Source organism: Rhipicephalus sanguineus, unplaced genomic scaffold (assembly GCF_013339695.2).
Source record: "Rhipicephalus sanguineus isolate Rsan-2018 unplaced genomic scaffold, BIME_Rsan_1.4 Seq169, whole genome shotgun sequence".
Classification (NCBI taxonomy): domain Eukaryota; kingdom Metazoa; phylum Arthropoda; class Arachnida; order Ixodida; family Ixodidae; genus Rhipicephalus; species Rhipicephalus sanguineus.
Genome location: NW_023614670.1, coordinates 62,717 through 80,001, shown reverse-complemented (window position 1 = coordinate 80,001; position 17,285 = coordinate 62,717). Strand labels below are relative to the sequence as shown.

General features: G+C 44.6%; 1 protein-coding gene across 1 annotated transcript; it reads left to right on the top strand.

Moving 5' to 3' along the window:
- The first annotated feature begins 1,805 nt into the window (after positions 1 to 1,805).
- Positions 1,806 to 17,085, top strand: LOC119376609 (CRISP/Allergen/PR-1-like). Its single transcript, XM_037646391.2, has 5 exons — positions 1,806 to 2,002; positions 9,053 to 9,137; positions 13,258 to 13,412; positions 15,868 to 15,962; positions 16,851 to 17,085. The coding sequence occupies exons 1-5, from the start codon at positions 1,817 to 1,819 to the stop codon at positions 17,083 to 17,085; spliced, it is 756 nt and encodes a 251-aa protein (XP_037502319.2). The 5' UTR covers positions 1,806 to 1,816.
- The last annotated feature ends 200 nt before the right edge of the window (positions 17,086 to 17,285 follow it).

Sequence of the window (17,285 nt, the reverse complement as noted above, 5' to 3'; positions counted from 1 at the left end):
ATGTTTGTTTCAGCGCCTGTATTGTATTTGTCATTGTTTGTGCGTGTTTCCTAAACTTTGCGCTCCTGTTCTAAAGGTCGTGTATTACAACCAAGAAGCTTGACAGTACCTCCGAAGCAGCATTTCAAGCTTTCCTTTTATTTTGTGTTTGGGGTGGGGAAAAGAGAGAAAGGCGTGCAATCAGGGCGCCAACTTGTATAGTGTTGTATAGTGAGGGGAGTGAATTCAGCGTTCATAATTTCTGCAACTTGTTATATAGCGTGTTTGTGTCGTAAATTGGTGTACTTATCATAGCTATAGCAATATTATGAACGTGCCGCCGCCGCTATCGCGTGTTCCCGCTCAACAGAGCATGCGCGGTACATGCTCGGTGGGCTAGGGTCATGGCTAGAGCTTTTAGAAGATATCTGGCACACGTGCAGTCCGCGATCTTTGTGTGTATAAAGACACTCTTTATCCTACCAAGTAATGATGGCTGTTTCGGCTTGTAGGTACGGCATATTTGTGTTTAGTACCTTTAGTGTGTGCACAGGCATGCACTAAAAGCGCGAGAGAGTCACCTAAGAAGGGAGGCGCAATGCCTGCCCCATACTTTGACTTAATAGGGGGAGGGGGCGCTGCGATAAACATTCGCCGCCCCCCCCCCCCCCCAAGGGGAATCCTGCGCACGCCTATAAGCGCGTACATTGTTATAAAGCAGACATTTAAGCGCACTGTTTTAGGCATATGTTTTATCTTTCATTAGAGCTTTAGCTTACATGGTATAAATGAAGATTTCGGAAATTTATTACGATATGTAAAAGATATCGCTGACCACAATGTTAGTTCTAGGTTTGGTTCAGCACAAGGTAAAATGAGAGTGAAACAGGGGGAGAAACAATGCTATTTCACCGGCCCTTGATGGGAGTTCGGTTCGGAATATACGTGGAAGAGATTGGTGGAGAAAAAGATTGCAAGAGGTATAGTAGACAGGAATAGGTAGAGAATAGCTGCGTCTCAAGTCCTGGTGAGGGACAGGAGGCCTATCCAACCGGCTGTTCAGAATAGCCAGATGTCCTCAGGGTAGTACAGGACCGCTTTGAAGACATGGCTGTGTTGGCGGGCAAGGAATGTTACATCTACATTTGTAGCCGATGGGGGCTAAGCGTGGCAGCTATGATGGGTCGCTGTCAGTAGAGGATGAACTTCTAGACAAGGACCGTTCGTGGATAACGGAGAAGGTTATGGCGCAGATCCAATTAATTACAATACGGCCAATGTTTAGAGCTCATAGTCCACGAAGTAGTAGTCCGTTGTGGAATGTTTTGGAGAAGTCAAGAAATATACAGTATGTTTGAAAAAACAATCTAGATTAATGAAGAGAGAAGAAGGAGCGGATTGCGTTTCCGGGTCCGAGCTGTTGAGATGTGCCGCCCACTGCTCCTTTTTAAAGCCTGTGCTATGGTATAGAAATTCATCTAAGCTTACTGGTTTCAGTTCACAACCCCATGAGACGCGGAAGAGCGGTGGCCTGCCGCTACGCCACGGACAGACGTCCTGGCACAGAAGCATAGATGGACTGTATGCAATCGCGATACATTTGTATAGCCGTTCGTGTGGATCTTTCACAGGTATTTGACATCCTCGCTATATAAAGAATTGTGAAGAGCGCCATATGTCTGTCACGCGCCCCGCTGGTGAGCGTGAATGTCATTTGGCGGGTGCGCTGAGTGTCGCAAGAGAAATTTTTTTGCGGAATCCAAGCAGCAGAAAGTCTGAATAAATTGTTTTTCTTACGCATATACGTACGACGATATGCCGCAGGCGCCGCGCGACGATGCTGCCGCTCTGGTTCGTGCTGTTCGTGCAAGCCGCCGCGCTGCTGCTGCTCTGCAGCGTCCGATGCGCGGCAATGAGCGACGAAGAGCGCGCGACCGTTGTCCAGCTGCACAACGAGATACGAAATTCGGTGGCCCTAGGCCAGCTGAAGAACTGGCCCGCTGCCTCCGACATGCAGCAGATGGTGAGCGTCTTCAGTGTGATTGTAAAGTAAACAATGTCGTAACGCAGAACACCCTATGTTCTCGCAGAACACCACGGGAAAAAGACACGACAATGCAAAAAATTCAGGAGTCCTTCCCCTATCGGGAAGCTTGGCGTGTATACGTGCCCGTCATACTATCTATCTATCTATCTATCTATCTATCTATCTATCTATCTATCTATCTATCTATCTATCTATCTATCTATCTATCTATCTATCTATCTATCTATCTATCTATCTATCTATCTATCTATCTATCTATCTATCTATCTATCTATCTATCTATCTATCTATCTATCTATCTATCTATCTATCTATCTATCTATCTATCTATCTATCTATCTATCTATCTATCTATCTGCTTCCTCTGATCTGTTTCCTTCCTCCGTGCCGTGCTTTTGACCTCCATCTACGTGCTTGGCAGCGCAACACTTCAGTTGCTACAGGCAACAACGACGGTCGTGCGTTCATATCCAGGCAGCAAAGAAATGTGGCAACGTGAAGTGACAGGTGACCTCGATAAAAGATCATACTGCCATTCAGAAGCGGCTCAGATCGCCGTCTAGCCCATGATCGAGAGAGAATCAGTTATTGGAAAACGGCGCGTACAAATGCACATTTGAACGGCGCATCTTCGAGGGCCGCATTTCTCTACGCTTGTCTGCGCCGGGTTTTTTGTGTACACCAACGCCGCCAGTGAAGTCTGTAACTCATAACAAGCTTCGCCTGAAAATAAATGCGTTGCACTTGCCACCAATTCTTTGCACTCTGCACTGATCAACAGCAGGCCAAGGAGGAAAGCCTCAGCCAGGTTCACATTCCAGCAAGTAAATTTTTCTTCTTCAGGTTAGGGCCTTACCCTCATGACGAAGGCAAGTTTTCTTGCCGCAGTATCGGACCTACACGGAGGCGTTCCCTCTCGAGTTTAAGTATTGTTGGTGGATGTATTCTGGCGAAGACAAGTACACTTTACCAAAAATTAGTTTTATGGCCAACGCTTTTCTTGTTTGCCCGCTGTTGCCCATCTCAGTAGATCAGAAGCCGTAGACGGAAAGGGTTAAGCTGTCCAAAGCATGTGTAAATTTTGTGAATACAACATTTAAAGAAATGTGGCATGTACGTGACACAAACACGAAAAGCAACCACCGGTCTAATACAATATCTACAGGAGTACGATACCATACTGTGGTCGTCACTAATAATGGCGTGTTTTATTGAAGCGAAGGCAGTTGAGAAACGGCCAGTGACAAATAACGGGGAATATCGCAAGCGCTAGAGGTTTTAAGCGTATAACATGCGTATGTCTGTTATTGCTAACAGTCTGCCGACCATATTGTATGGCGCCGTCATCCTCCTGGGAACCTTGTGAATGGCAAACCTAGACTTTCTGATGATTTGCTTGCCGGCGTTTTTACAGAATATGTATATTCCCCACCTTCGATAAAGCCAGCATGCCTAGATATTCTCTTATTGCTGCGTAATGCATATGTTATTTTTTTCCATATAAATGCTCCTATCTATAGTGTTAAAAGCTGACTTACACAAATATCTCTCATAAATTATCTGTGTACTCAAGTTTCTGCACTCCTAATTAAGTGCTGCGTACTGCGAAATGTAATTATGTAAAGACAAAAGTTAAGAAACCACTATCGGTGGGCAGACTGCATTACCATTACTTTGGGCACTCCGCGGAATGGCCTTCATTTAACGTTGTATGCGAGCTCTTAATGCTCACAAAAAGAAGGCAGCATGCAAAAAGGGAGGAAAGGTACATCTATGCAACACAACAACACGAATGCAGAGAATTCAGGTTCCTACAAACAGGCATACCTACCCAGGTTCCAGACATGAGTTCTAATGTAGTTTGCTTGCGACCAAAACATTTTATATGCGACGACGTATGTAGAAGTTCCCCCTCCCCCCTCAAGATTCTGAGCTCTGTCCTATAAGTTATGGCGCCCAGACCTACCGCATTTACTCGCATGCTACTAGCACTGGCTAACGTTGACCATTGTTGGTTAAATTATGGCTAATGTCCCTAATGCAGGGTGTCAGTTGTCATGCAAGTAACATTGTTTTCATTCAGTGTCATTCTAATGATGCTCTTTGAACATTGAACATTGTTTATTTTGCAGGAAAAAAAATACAAAATTTCCCTGCGGGAGGCAAAGACTAAAGGCTAAATAGCCTGACGAGGTCTTGACCTCCTGATACAGTCTGCGTCAGTGCCACATCATACACATTTACACATCAGTAACATACACATATACAAATAAGTGACATATTATACACATATTATACACATTTCAGTAGTATGAGATATTACTTGGTTTTATGCTATCATATTCATGTTTTTTTTTTCATACATATACATTCACAACGATTTATACATTCAGAACGTGCTTACTTCTGCATACATACACAAAAATGTTTTACAAGAAACAGGCTTCTTTCTACATAATATACATTCGGAATATAATTTTCATAAAGAGAAAACAATATTGGAATCAAACGATTCTGTTTTAATATCATTGTTCACAGCAAAGAAAAAAAAAGGAATCAACTAAGTATACAAGTATTTCTAAATGTAAATGCCTATGGATCCACTATGACGTTAGTCGAAAGAAGAAATGATTTATGATGACATTTAAATTTTTTTGTTTTCAGTGTAAAGTCTATATTCGATTCGTGAAGGTTTAGCAATTGTACAATCTTATAATCAATAGCCTGCTTGCCATAGTTCGTGCGTGTTTTCTTGGTTTTGCGGGTAGAATTTCTGAAGCCGTATTTTGTTGATACAATGCGTGGGAAGGAATCCTGTAGTTTATGCTTATGAATGTGTTGCATCAGCTTAAGGTTATATGCTTTCCTAACAGATAGAATTTCATGTTTAAGAAAAAGCGGCTGAGTGTCTAGGTCCTTGGGATGACCTTTATATTTTTCTATTATACGGAGCATGCGCTTTTGCAAGATGTATATTCTGTCGTAATTGGTCTTAGTTGTTGTTCCCCATACAAGCATTCCGTATAGAAGTTTGGAGTAAAACATGCTATAATACAATGATTTAGATAGCCACGAAGGGAGGAGGAAAGCGATCTTACTCAAGCACCCTACAGAACGAGCTAGATCTGCCAAGAGACTATTGACGTGCGGTGTCCATGATAAGTGCTCGTGAAACCAGACTCCCAGGAATTTTTGTGTGCTGACTTGTTCGAGTCGCTGATCGTTAAACGAAATTACTATATTATCACTGATGCGCTTGTTAATGGGCCTGAACATAATAAATTTGGTTTTTTGCGTGTTTAATTTTAGTTTGTTTTTTGTTAGCCAACCTGAAAGTTTCGAGAGGTATGTATTTGTTGAAGCTTCTACTTCCTGAATGGTGGAGCCTGTGAAAAATATACTTGTGTCGTCAGCGAACATTTTAATTTCGGGTGTATACTGGACCTCTGTAATATCATTTATATATAAAAGGAAAAGTACGGGGCCTAAAATGGACCCTTGTGGAACTCCTTTCTTTATGCTTAAATACTCGGATTTTTCACTGTCTATACTAACAAATTGTTGTCTGGATGATAAGTAGCTTTTAAATAAATCAGAGACTACTCCTCGAATTCCATAGCAGCTTAATTTCAACAGTGGAATATGATGGTCAACAGAATCGAACGCTTTACGCAGGTCAAGGAAGACACCTAACGTGAACATTTTATTTTCAATATTTTCTATTATGCGGCTTTTTACATCAATTAGTGCCTCTTCCGTTGTTTTATTTTTGCGAAAACCATATTGATGCGGTGATAAGATGTTGTATTTCTCAAGATATTTCATAAGGCGCGCATTTATACATTTTTCATAAATTTTTGAGAAGACAGGTAATACGGATATCGGACGATAATTTGTTAATTCACTAGTGTTGCCACCTTTATGAATGGGTGTAACTTTGGCCACCTTAAGTTTTGTTGGGAAGATTCCAATCAGAAAGGAATAATTTATGAGATATGCTAATACGGGACTAAGTATAGATGCGACGGCTTTAACTGGAGCCACCTTTACGTCATCATAACCACTCGCAACGTTTGTCCTTAGTTCTTTTATATATCGGTAGACTTCCTCTGGTAATACTTCGTGCAGTACGAGAGACTTCAAGCAACTACTTGTTTCATTTTCATATTGTGTTGTCACTTCATCACAAACAGCCACATTTACAAAGTATTGGTTAATCGCGTTCGCCAGTTCCTTGCCCTCTAGAATGATATTGTTGACTTTTACTTGTTTAGGTGTATTTGATGCTGCTGTTCTCCCAGTTAAGGAATTAACCTGTTTCCATATTTTTGCCGGTTCTGATTTTATACGTGAAAAGATGGCTTCATAATAGGCAAGTTTAGCCTTCCTAGTGTCACTATTTAGCTTGTTGCGGAATTGCTTGAATTCACGCAGTATTGCAATATCTCTAGTAGCAAGAAATCTGTGAAAAAGCGTGTTTTTCTGCTTGATTCGTTTCAAGAGGTCGCTGTTTATCCATGGTTTTCTGTTCTTACCCTTTCGTGTTCTGATCTGTTGTGTCGGGAAAGCAATATCGTAGCACTCAAGGAAGATAACTAGGAAAGTATTATATGCGCTATCTGGATTGCATTGCACATACACAGGTGACCAGTCAGCACTTTCAATTAATTCGGCAAACTTAAGCAGTGATTTGTCATTGATGCATCTGTACCGCGCAAGCCTTGGGCGTTTAGTTTTATGCAGCAGGTTTTGTGTAGAAATGTAGATAGGTAGGTGGTCACTTAAGTCTGAGCACAGTATGCCCGAGGTGTAATCACAGCTATTTAGGTTTGTTATACACACGTCAAGTGACGTGGAGCTATTGTGGGTAATACGAGTTGGATATATAATGGCATTCTGACATCCATATGATGCTACAAGGTTTTTCAAATCAAGCGCATACAACTCTTCACTCATCATGTTAATGTTCACATCACCCATGATAAAATAGGGTTTTTTTATGTCATTAAAACAATGCATGAGTTGTTCCATATGACTGAGAAATGCCGCTTATAGCCAGTTGGGGGGTCTATATACCACGGCAAGTAAAAAAGAATTTGTTTCTATTGCTAGGCACTCTATGTCACCATTACTCATAGACAGATCATCAAGCATTTGAAAACAATATTGCTGCCGGAGGTATATAGCCAACCCTCCACCTCTTCCTGCACGATCCAAGCGTGCTATGCTATAATTAGTGAACTCAGGAGACATGTCAGTATTACAAAGCCATGTCTCTGTAAACAGTATTGCATCGATGTCCGCGTGAAGAGAACTCATAAAGACATCGAATGCTTCATGCTTGTTCCTAATACTTCTTATATTTTGGTGTAGTATGGTAAAGGAGGCATCATTATTTATTGGTATTGTTGTTTCTATAGTCGACATGGTGAACTGAGAAAGAAAGAAAAAGCTGTTACCTGGAAAAAAAGAAAAAAAAAAAGAACCGCCTTTCCCTTCTCTTTTCCTTCCTTTACCTAATGAGATCTAAATCAATTGTGCTTGCTATCCGGATTACATCAGATGTTTCATCTTTGCGCGCAAGAATTTTTCCTCCACTTGACCATACAAATTTCCATTTGGCAGATTTCTTTTTCGCTAAGGCTGCGCCAAGAAGCTGCTTGTTCTGTCGCGTCAGGTGCTCGTTAACATAAATAACGCTTTCCGCTCCCTCGTAATCGAGGTGACTAGAAAGGATCCTCTGTTTCTTTGCTTTTGCGAGCACCGCATTACGTTTGTTGCGCGAGATGAGCCTGACAACAATGTTCCGTTCATTCCTTTTTGCCGTCGACACCCTGTGACAGATGTCGATGTCATTGTCAGATATTGGCTCGCCCACAAGCTCACCTATCTTTTTCACGACGACAGTTGAGTCAAGTTCCTCTGGTACACCCTTTATCTCAAGATTGTTACTTCTTTGATATTGCTCAAGTTCTTCAACTTTCTTTTCAAGCCGATGGTTCTCGGCTTTTAGTTTTTCGTTCTGAGAAACCAGTTCTTTTATTTCCGCTCTTAGTGCCTTGATATCGGTTCCTATTTCCTTTACTTCATCACATGTATCGCAGCAAAATTTCAGGCTATCTTTTAGTGACCTTATCTCGGCTCGTACTTCCCGTTGAAAATCAGAGATTAACGTTGCGATTTCTTTCTTGTCACCCTTATTCATTATAGGAACTTCCGCTAACAAGTTTCAAAGCAAAAATGTTTGTCCGGCAGCAGTGCAAAAAAGCAAGGAAAGTAGTAGAGGGAGACCTCTTCCTTACCTGCAAAGAATTGCAGATGTGTTTTAGCCGTCAGATCGCTTTGTGCACTGCTGCCGGACTGTGCGGGAGACGAGAATCCCAGCGCTTATAAAGCCAGCCGAGAATCAGCTGACAGCCTTCTGCGCCGACTCCGTGATAGCTTGTTCCAGCAATCAGGCTAGCAGCGTCAAGATGCCGGTTCTCGATGCGTTGCAGGCCATACGTCGATGAAGGGTGGTTTTGCTGTAGCGTGCAACCGAAGCGTACACGTGGAAATTTCCTGCAAAGAATTGCAGATGTGTTTTAGCCGTCAGATCGCTTTGTGCACTGCTGCCGGACTGTGCGGGAGACGAGAATCCCAGCGCTTATAAAGCCAGCCGAGAATCAGCTGACAGCCTTCTGCGCCGACTCCGTGATAGCTTGTTCCAGCAATCAGGCTAGCAGCGTCAAGATGCCGGTTCTCGATGCGTTGCAGGCCATACGTCGATGAAGGGTGGTTTTGCTGTAGCGTGCAACCGAAGCGTACACGTGGAAATTTCCTGCAAAGAATTGCAGATGTGTTTTAGCCGTCAGATCGCTTTGTGCACTGCTGCCGGACTGTTACACAAGGAAAGCAACCCGAGTTAGTTGTACCGGCTTTTTTTAATTTTTACTGGCTGAAAGCTCTGAACCACGCTTCTGAACCCGTTGTCATTTGTATCCACTTAATTTGAGCGATGTAAGCATATATGCGTGCTGCATGCAGAGCTACAGTAATGAGCTGGAGGAGCTTGCCAAGACCCACTTGGAGAACTGCGTGTTCGAGCCTGGCTGCATTGGCTGCAACATCGGTGAGTTGGCCATATTTCTTTCTTGGGGAACTTAAACGCAGAAATTTTGGTCTGTCTTTCTGTCTGTCTGTCTTTCTGTTTGTCGGCACGTCCCTCGATTCAGCCACTCGGCCAAAGTTGAACCACTTGCCCAAGGGCCAGCCGTCTTGAACTGGTACGGCTGTTCATACTTGTGAACGTTGTCGATCAAAAAGTAAATATCATGCATATCTGAGGTGCAACATCACTAGTTAAGTATTAGGTGGCGTGTTCCTTCAATAGAAAATGCATACATACGTAATTTTAAGGACCCTAGTTTCTTAAGCTGCGCTGAAAATGCATAAGAATGGAAGCTTGAGCGAGTTGGTATGCGTTCATCTTTGTTGAAACAGCGCTCACTAGACGACGACGAAGTAAAAGAAGGCACAGGACAGGCGCTGCCTGTCGTGTGCCTTCTTTTACTTCGTCGTCGTCTAGTGAGCGCTGTTTCAACAAAGCTGGAAATGCGATGGCGCTGAAATTTGCCTGCCTCCGTGCCCTTCGCACGAGCTCATTGTTGTGTTTCGGTTTCGGTTCTGTATTGCACTGTACGAACGCCATGGGTTGGTGTTGAAAAACTTTAGTTTTGAGAAGGCCAAGAAGGTGAAAAAAAATATTTAAAAAATGAAAGAGCAGCGTTGTGGGCGGCCTTCAGGCTGCCGGTTGTGGGCGCCGCTCTGGCGTTCCTGTTTTACCCAGGCGACGTGTAAATAAAAGAGTGTGTGGAGAGTACTCGTTGAGTGCGGACGTTTCACTGCTTCAGCGATTCGCGCCAAACCGCGTTTTCGGGCTGGCTGGCGTCCCCGCCGGTCGCGTTGGTCACCGCCGGTCTTCGCCTGCTGCTGCGCCGGGACTACCAGCACGCAACACAGCACTCATGTTTCCCGACATATTGCCAGATGGCGTCCATATCTCACACAGCGCCTCTTCTATCGTCTTTACACGACATTTGCAGCGAAGCACGCAGATACGCGGCCAATTTTTAGTTCCTGTTTCTATATTGTGCAGTGGTGCATAATAATGCCTGCTTATGGATTTTGTGCGCACTATAAAATAACGAACTCGATAAAATCTGACAGTTTCGAGCTTTGAGATTTTACGAATTCCCTGTTGTCACCGAGTTCAGAAGATGAGAGCTTGTACTACGAGACAGTATCCGTTTGCCTAGCCGAATCTAGCGTGGTGCGGATCCTTTTTTTTTAAGGGGGGGGGGGGGGGGTGATTGAGGCGGTCGGGCTATATTTCAGTTGCCTACTAGCGAACAGAACGAAAGTCCTCTGTTAAATTCTGCAAGCGAAGAATGGCGATATGTCGTTAGCAGAGGCTCAGCGAGAAACTTTTTCGGGAGAGAGGAGTTTAACCACCCTATATGTATGTTCGTGCGTGTGTTTGCATGTGGGCCTCTATATGTACGTGCAAAATTGAAAATTTCGGGAGGGGCGGGTGGGCCCACTTGAACCCCCCACCCCCCTTGGCTACGCCAATGGTGGTTGGCCAATTAGTACAGGACGTTGTGGACTTCGACGTATTGTCGCACGTTCAAGATGCACGGGTTCAGAAGAGCGTACTAACGGGGCCGTATTCACAGAGCATGTAGTTTTTACTTACTATGTTTTAGAGTGTTTTCTGGGGGTTTCTTTGAGTATCTTTTGTTGCCGTCAGCTGGTCGCCCTTGCTATAGGAAAATCGCTATCTCTAGATTGACTGAGATTTTTTCTTATGCGATATTAAAGTGACATCACTTTCTAAGTTTTTTTAATACACGCTCTAGGCCTCGCCTTTGATTACAGCACATTGTTATCCTTTGTTGTCAATAAATTATTGATACAGTCCTTAGATGGCCTCCCGAAATCTTGCAGCGTTACGAAGAGATACGTTTCTCGCTTGACAAGCACGCAACTTATTAAATCTAGCCGAGTGTGCTCTTCCTTATCGTGCCTTTTAAGGGCAAGCACGACACCGTTTTCGCTTATCGGACGCGTGCAGTGCCGATACGCTGATGTCGTGTTTGCACTGTGTCAACACGAGAACTCAGGGGTGGTGGAGGCGGGCTGGTATCGCTGGTTCTCTTGAACCTTGCACGATCCCTTAAGATTACATTTCCAGCCGTTCTTTACAGCTACTTTTGCTTGCTTTAAAATGCTCCTTTCTTCCTTTCTTTTTTCGTTTTGCCAAAGTGCCACGCTTCGCATTTCGAGCACGGGTCTACCCTAAATTTCGTAATACGTCCTTGAAATAATGTGCTGGATAATTTCCTTACCTGCACGCAAGTATAGAGCTACAGTCGTGGGCACGCGGTCGTCGATGTCGGCAACAGTGAAAAAATTCGACGCAGTACGCTTTAATTTTCTTCTAATTCTTAACGAGCAAAGGCAAAGAAAGTAAAGAAGACGGTAGGCTTTGGTCTAAAGCACAGAACTCAAGCTATCAGTTGTGCCATGGGTGTGGTTCACAATCTTCCGCTGTCCTGCGGCTCTGAGGCCAGACTGGTATAGGTGTGTAAATGTCAGATTAAAGAAGCATGAGGCTGGCCTACGGTGTGATGGCCTATCGCAGATTGCTCAGCACTGCGAGAAATGCGGCTGCGCGCCCCAGTTCAACCTAACAAGTAATATTGCAAACCATCATGACGAGATAGCTCGCGAGGTTATCGAGACATGACATAACCAAAATCAGAAAAGAAGAATGTATCAGTTTTTCTTCGGTTGCGTTGCAGGATAAAATAAATCTTGTATCTTAATTTTCCTTTTGATTTCCGCTGGCTTTCTTTTTCTTTGTTTTGTGTAGCCACGTGTGTGTATATATTTGGTCAGCGCTTTTGAATAAAGCTTTAGTCTGCGCTTGTGTTCGCGTAGTTAAAAAGTCTTTTCGTCTTCTCTGTTGCGCCGTTTTCTCAAACAATGGTCTTAAACCTCCGCTACTGTTCTCCCTCTTCAGCAGCCGTACGAATCTGCAGTTTTGAACACTCCGCTAGGGTCGCAGCTTCCTGCAAGCACAATATTGTTGCGAGCTTTTCCACTTCGTTAGTATATTAATATGTACGTTAATGCTGCCTGCATCTGATGTCCTGCCCAAGTTCTCGTTTCCCGTAAAGTTTTAGCTATCGAAGACAAGCAGTTCCTGTGAACTATTAATCACAGTGTATGTATTTGTGTATGTATTTGTATCACAGCGTATGTATTTGACAACGCTTTTGCGAGATGATAGGGGGAAAAAACTCACAGGGTCCCTTTTGCATTCGCCTAAGAGGACTCGAAGGCGAAAGCCATCTTCTCAGTCGATATATTGATGCCCCCCCTCCCCGCGCTCTTACTATAGCTTTCTGCATTAACGTGGCTTTGCACTGCCTCCAAGATCGGAGGCATTGCAGGCTTTCTGCACTTCACCTGGTTTTACACTGCCTCCGTGATCGGCCCACCTTTGACCAAGCGACGATGTCAAGTGATGGCTTTCTTGCCTCACTCGTGTTGACGCCGACGTTGACGGTCAATTTTCGCATTTGATGAGGCATATAAGGCTTTCGCCTTAAGACAGCAGCAGAGGATGAAACAAGGATAGCTTCGCTGCCCCTAGTCCGCCGCGGTGGTATAGCGGTTACGGTGCTCGGCTGCTGACCCGAAAGTCGCGTATTCGATCCCGGCCGCGGTGGTCGCATTTCGATGGAGGCGAAATGGTAAAGGCCCGTGTACTTAGATTTAGGTGCACGTTAAAGAACACCAGATGGTCGAAATTTCCGGAGCCCTCCACTACGGCGTCTCTCATAATCATAGCGTGGTTTTGGGACGTAAAACCCCAGATATTATTATTCGCTCCCCCTATGTGGCTCCTAGCTGTCTTTACCACGACGGCAAAAGATACGTGTGACCCCTGTCAACGACAGAATGTCGATGAGCTGTGTGTGTACTAAGTATAGGATGAAACATATATGAATGTCTTTAAAATCTGTTGTGCCTGTAGCACCAAACTGACATAAGTACTGTGTTCACGAGCCTTTCTGTGCCAAAATGTCTTGCGAGAACTTCCCTCCAGCGTAAGCTGTATGTTATGTGAATAACGAAGCATCCGTGACATATCGTCGGGACGCGCGCCCGCGACCTTCCAGGTCTCGACAACAGGCCGGGACAGAACTTGTACGCCATGGCTGGTCCCGCCAACTGGACCCGTGCGGTTAACTTCTGGGGCCAGGCTCCCATCGACTTCGTGATGCCCAGCGGCCCCGGTATGCCCGTGCGCATGAAGGTCTCCGTGCTCAGCCAGGTAATTACATCGCCTGTCAGCCAACAGTTGCGTAAGGTGCGCAGACCCACGCCTCCGGGCTGCTGTTGCTAAGGCGAAATGCCACTGGCATATGCACGTGATAATAACAGTAATTGTTAAGGTTTTACGTGCGAAAAAGGCTCATGCACGCGAATGCCTAAGCATGATGGACGGTGCAAGAATGACATTGAGAACGCGCTCACTGTAGAGTGCAAAGCGAATAGCAGAGATGGAAACACGATTGTGCAGAACCAACCGCCAGGGGCGTAGCCAAGGGGGGGGGGGGTTCAAACCGCCCCGAAATTTTTCAAGTTTGCTTGCGTATATATACACGCACACATACAAACGCACGCACGAACATACATAAAGTATGGTTGACCCCCCCCCCCGAAAAAAATTTCTGGCTACGCCCCTGCCAACCGCTGTAGTAGAAATTGTTTATTTATTTTCATACATTGTCGTATTTAAAGCCCTAGAAATACATATGAGGCAACGATAACAGAATGCCACGCTTCCTTTTTGTGAAACCGAAGCCAAATGTGTTTATACATTAAAAAAACTAACAGTCGAATGTTCTCAACTTTTACATGAGCCAAGTCGCTCCGATTATTGCGACACTAAGTTCTTCAACAGTACGTGTTCGGCAGGTCTTCAGGAACTACGCTTCAAGCTACGTGTTGCTTGGTTGTACCTTTTTTCTTTGGTACGGTCGAAGAGACAGATTCCCAGCACCGTCACGACAGAGCGCCGTCAGTTTAAGACGAAAACCTTAGATTCCTCGTGAAAGGCGAAAATTGACCGTCAGCGGCGTCCCGCGGCGTCTTCGTCAACACGAGTGAGGCAAAAAATCATCATCACATGATGACGTCCCCCGTACGACGTCATCATGGCGTCACAGATCGCCAAGCACTGTGACGTCATTATGACGTCAGCGTCACGTCATCGTGACGTGGTGACGCTGCATCATTACATCATCACAAACGACGACGCTTGGTCGAAGGTGTGCCGATCACGGAAGCAGGGCAAAACCAGCTGAGGTGCAGAAAGCTTGCAATGCCTCCGATCCTGGAGGCAGCGCAAAACCACGGTAGGTGCAGAAATATTTCGGAGGGGGGCGGGGCAGACAGTACATCTACTGAGAAGAAAAAGATGGCTTTCGCCTTCGAGTCGTCCTAGGCGAATGCGCAAGGGACCCTGTGAGTGTTTGTTTTCTGAAGAAAAAAAATCGTAGCACAAAACGACACAAGGGCCGTGTGTTTATATCCGCATGCTTCTTCAAAAAACAACAGTTCGAAGTTAGCGCCAGTCCAGTGTGCCTGGCTTTCCCTGTGTCGTTTTGCTCTACGATTTTTTTCTTCAGAAGTCATGAACCAACTAGCCCAAAAAACGTTTTGTTTTTTTTTTTGGTTTGTTTGTTTGTTCGCATGCACGTAAATTCAACTTAAACGCCAGAAACACAACAAAAAAGAAAGCCGTCCTGTCTGGCATTCATATATTCGTGCTCACGCGTGCGTTTTCATTGTCCGCTATGCGTAGGGACCGTACTATGCGGGCCAACTTCCTGCTTTCACTGGCAGTGACGACCCTCGCCCGTCCGCATCGGGCCTTCGGATAGACAACGTTCGGCCTTGAGACATAAACGCGCTTGAGCGCTTGTCGCTAACGCAAACACGGACGGCTCGTGCGGCCGCCTGGGGATCATCTATGAGGTTAAGGACTTCTCTGTGGGTCCTTCCCTAACAAGAAGCTCACTAGTACTATACCTCACTTCCTAATTAGCAGACCAAGCCGCTGAAGTTACAGCGGCGTTCTGCCCGGCTTAGATAAACTGTAGATATACCATAGATATACTATACACCGAAGACTATAGATATAAGAAGAATCCTTGCCAGCTAGCTCAACTTTCTGTCACTCTACTGTACCAGAGCGTCGAATCATATTCAACATCATGAAATGATATATACCTTGGCGTATAACAAAGACTCGCTGTAAAGAAACATAGAAAGCGTGCTGCTAAGTAAAGGACAGATGATGTGAGGTTTATTATTGAAAGGTAAAACTAATGTGTTTCTCAAAATCCTAGTTTATTCGTCGGTATGTTTTGTAATTATAATGCAGAAGAAATGCAATAGCTCTTATATAGGTATATATGAAAATGTTCAAAACAACTGGCGATTAAAGGGGCACATATTTAAAACCGCATTGTACTTGCATGACTTTCGCAGCACTAATGTATAATTTTCTCCCGTTCTTTCTCTTGTTTTGTGTGCTTGCGTTTTGTGTGCTCGTGACCTCGTGACGGTTAGTTGTGCTATCAAAGCTGACAGTATAGGATATATTGAAATAAATGCACTTTTTATACGATTGTCCAATATTGTTTACGCCAACGGGTGTCCGTAATGTATATTGTCGCGTTTCGCTCACGTAGTCAAACTGCGGCGTTTGTCCTGCGCAGCTTCTCTGGAGCAAATCGAACAAGGTCGGCTGTGCCTGGAAAGACTGTTATGCCAAGACCGGCAACAGCTTGTACCTCTGCAACTACATGCCAGCGTGCGTTTGTGTTTGTTTTATCTTGTTAATTTTGCTTACAGCGGTATACTACGACAGCGTAACCATGAATCCCAGGTAGGATGTCGCGAATCACGTTCTACATATTACCAATTGAACGAAGAAGCGCTAATAATATTTTGCGGCAGGTTGTACTCACTCATCTCTGCGGCATCACAGCTAGTGTAGACGCATGAGATATGGTCGTTTGAGAAATTATTGTATTTGGTCACTGCTCACTCGTCCTACTTGAGCTGACCTGTGCGGAATGATCAGCATATAGATGTTCTCGGTTCATTGACATTGGGCAGGTTTAGCTTTTTGCCTTAATGTTGCAGCGCCTGCTGCAGATCAAGGTTATGCAAGCGGAGACGCGAATTTTTTTGTGAGCGCCAACCCCTCACCCAGCGTTGCCCTGACAACTGCCACTATTACAGTGCCACACGCAAGACGCTTACGTATAGTTCCTAACGAGTAACATGCAGAAGAAAGGGTAAATCAGATTTAATGGCTGACTCACAGCTTGCCGCTTCTTCTTACAAGTGTAAAATGAGTCATCGCGCCACCTAGGCTGGCTGGCAGTACCCACAGAGTCCCGATAGTTGTCTGCAGTGGGAGGTACGTACGGGTGGGGTAAATGAGTTGTAATTGCCTGGAATGTTCAATGCAAGGAATTCGACAGGATATCCCTAATGAAATATTACGTATGTCATTTCAATAACAAATTGCAACAATGTTTCCGTAAGACCATTACGGAAACATATGGACCATACATGGATTCCGTACGAAAACATGCGGAGCTGTTGGAATGACATAGGGAACTTTTCAGTGGGGGAGTGCCGTATGGTTGCGCGATTAAACCTTACTGAAATACATTTGGCGACAACGCAGGGGTAACGAGTACGGAGGTCACGTGTACATGAGTGGTCAGGCGTGCAGCCGCTGTCCCAAGGGCACCTGCTGTTCGAATAGCTGCCCGCACAAGCCGCAACCTGCCTACGAGGGTCTGTGCGGTGAGTTGACAGCCTGTTTATGCACAGTCAAGCACAGATGTTTACGAAGGACGAGGCTTATTATCTTGGCAGCTTCGGACCCGAGTCGGGTATTTTGGGATTCTAATCTTTGAGCATATACGCATACACTAGATTTATGCGGTTTTACTGCATAAACTCATGAATTGCTCAGAATTGAACGCTTTCGGAGAACCCGGTGTCTGAAAACTTACTTATGAGAATGTATGTGTAATTATGTAGAATCGTGTAACTTGGAAAGTCTGTTTTGTTCGTAGGCTTCATCGATATTATAGACATCGGAATAGGATGAGTA

Excerpts from the sequence above, each read along its gene's own strand:
- LOC119376609 (XM_037646391.2), top strand. The coding sequence starts at position 1,817 with ATGCTGCCGCTCTGGTTCGTGCTGTTCGTGCAAGCCGCCGCGCTGCTG. Across the intron at positions 2,003-9,052 it reads CCTCCGACATGCAGCAGATG|AGCTACAGTAATGAGCTGGA; the intron begins GTGAGCGTCTTC and ends TGCTGCATGCAG. Across the intron at positions 9,138-13,257 it reads CTGCATTGGCTGCAACATCG|GTCTCGACAACAGGCCGGGA; the intron begins GTGAGTTGGCCA and ends GCGACCTTCCAG.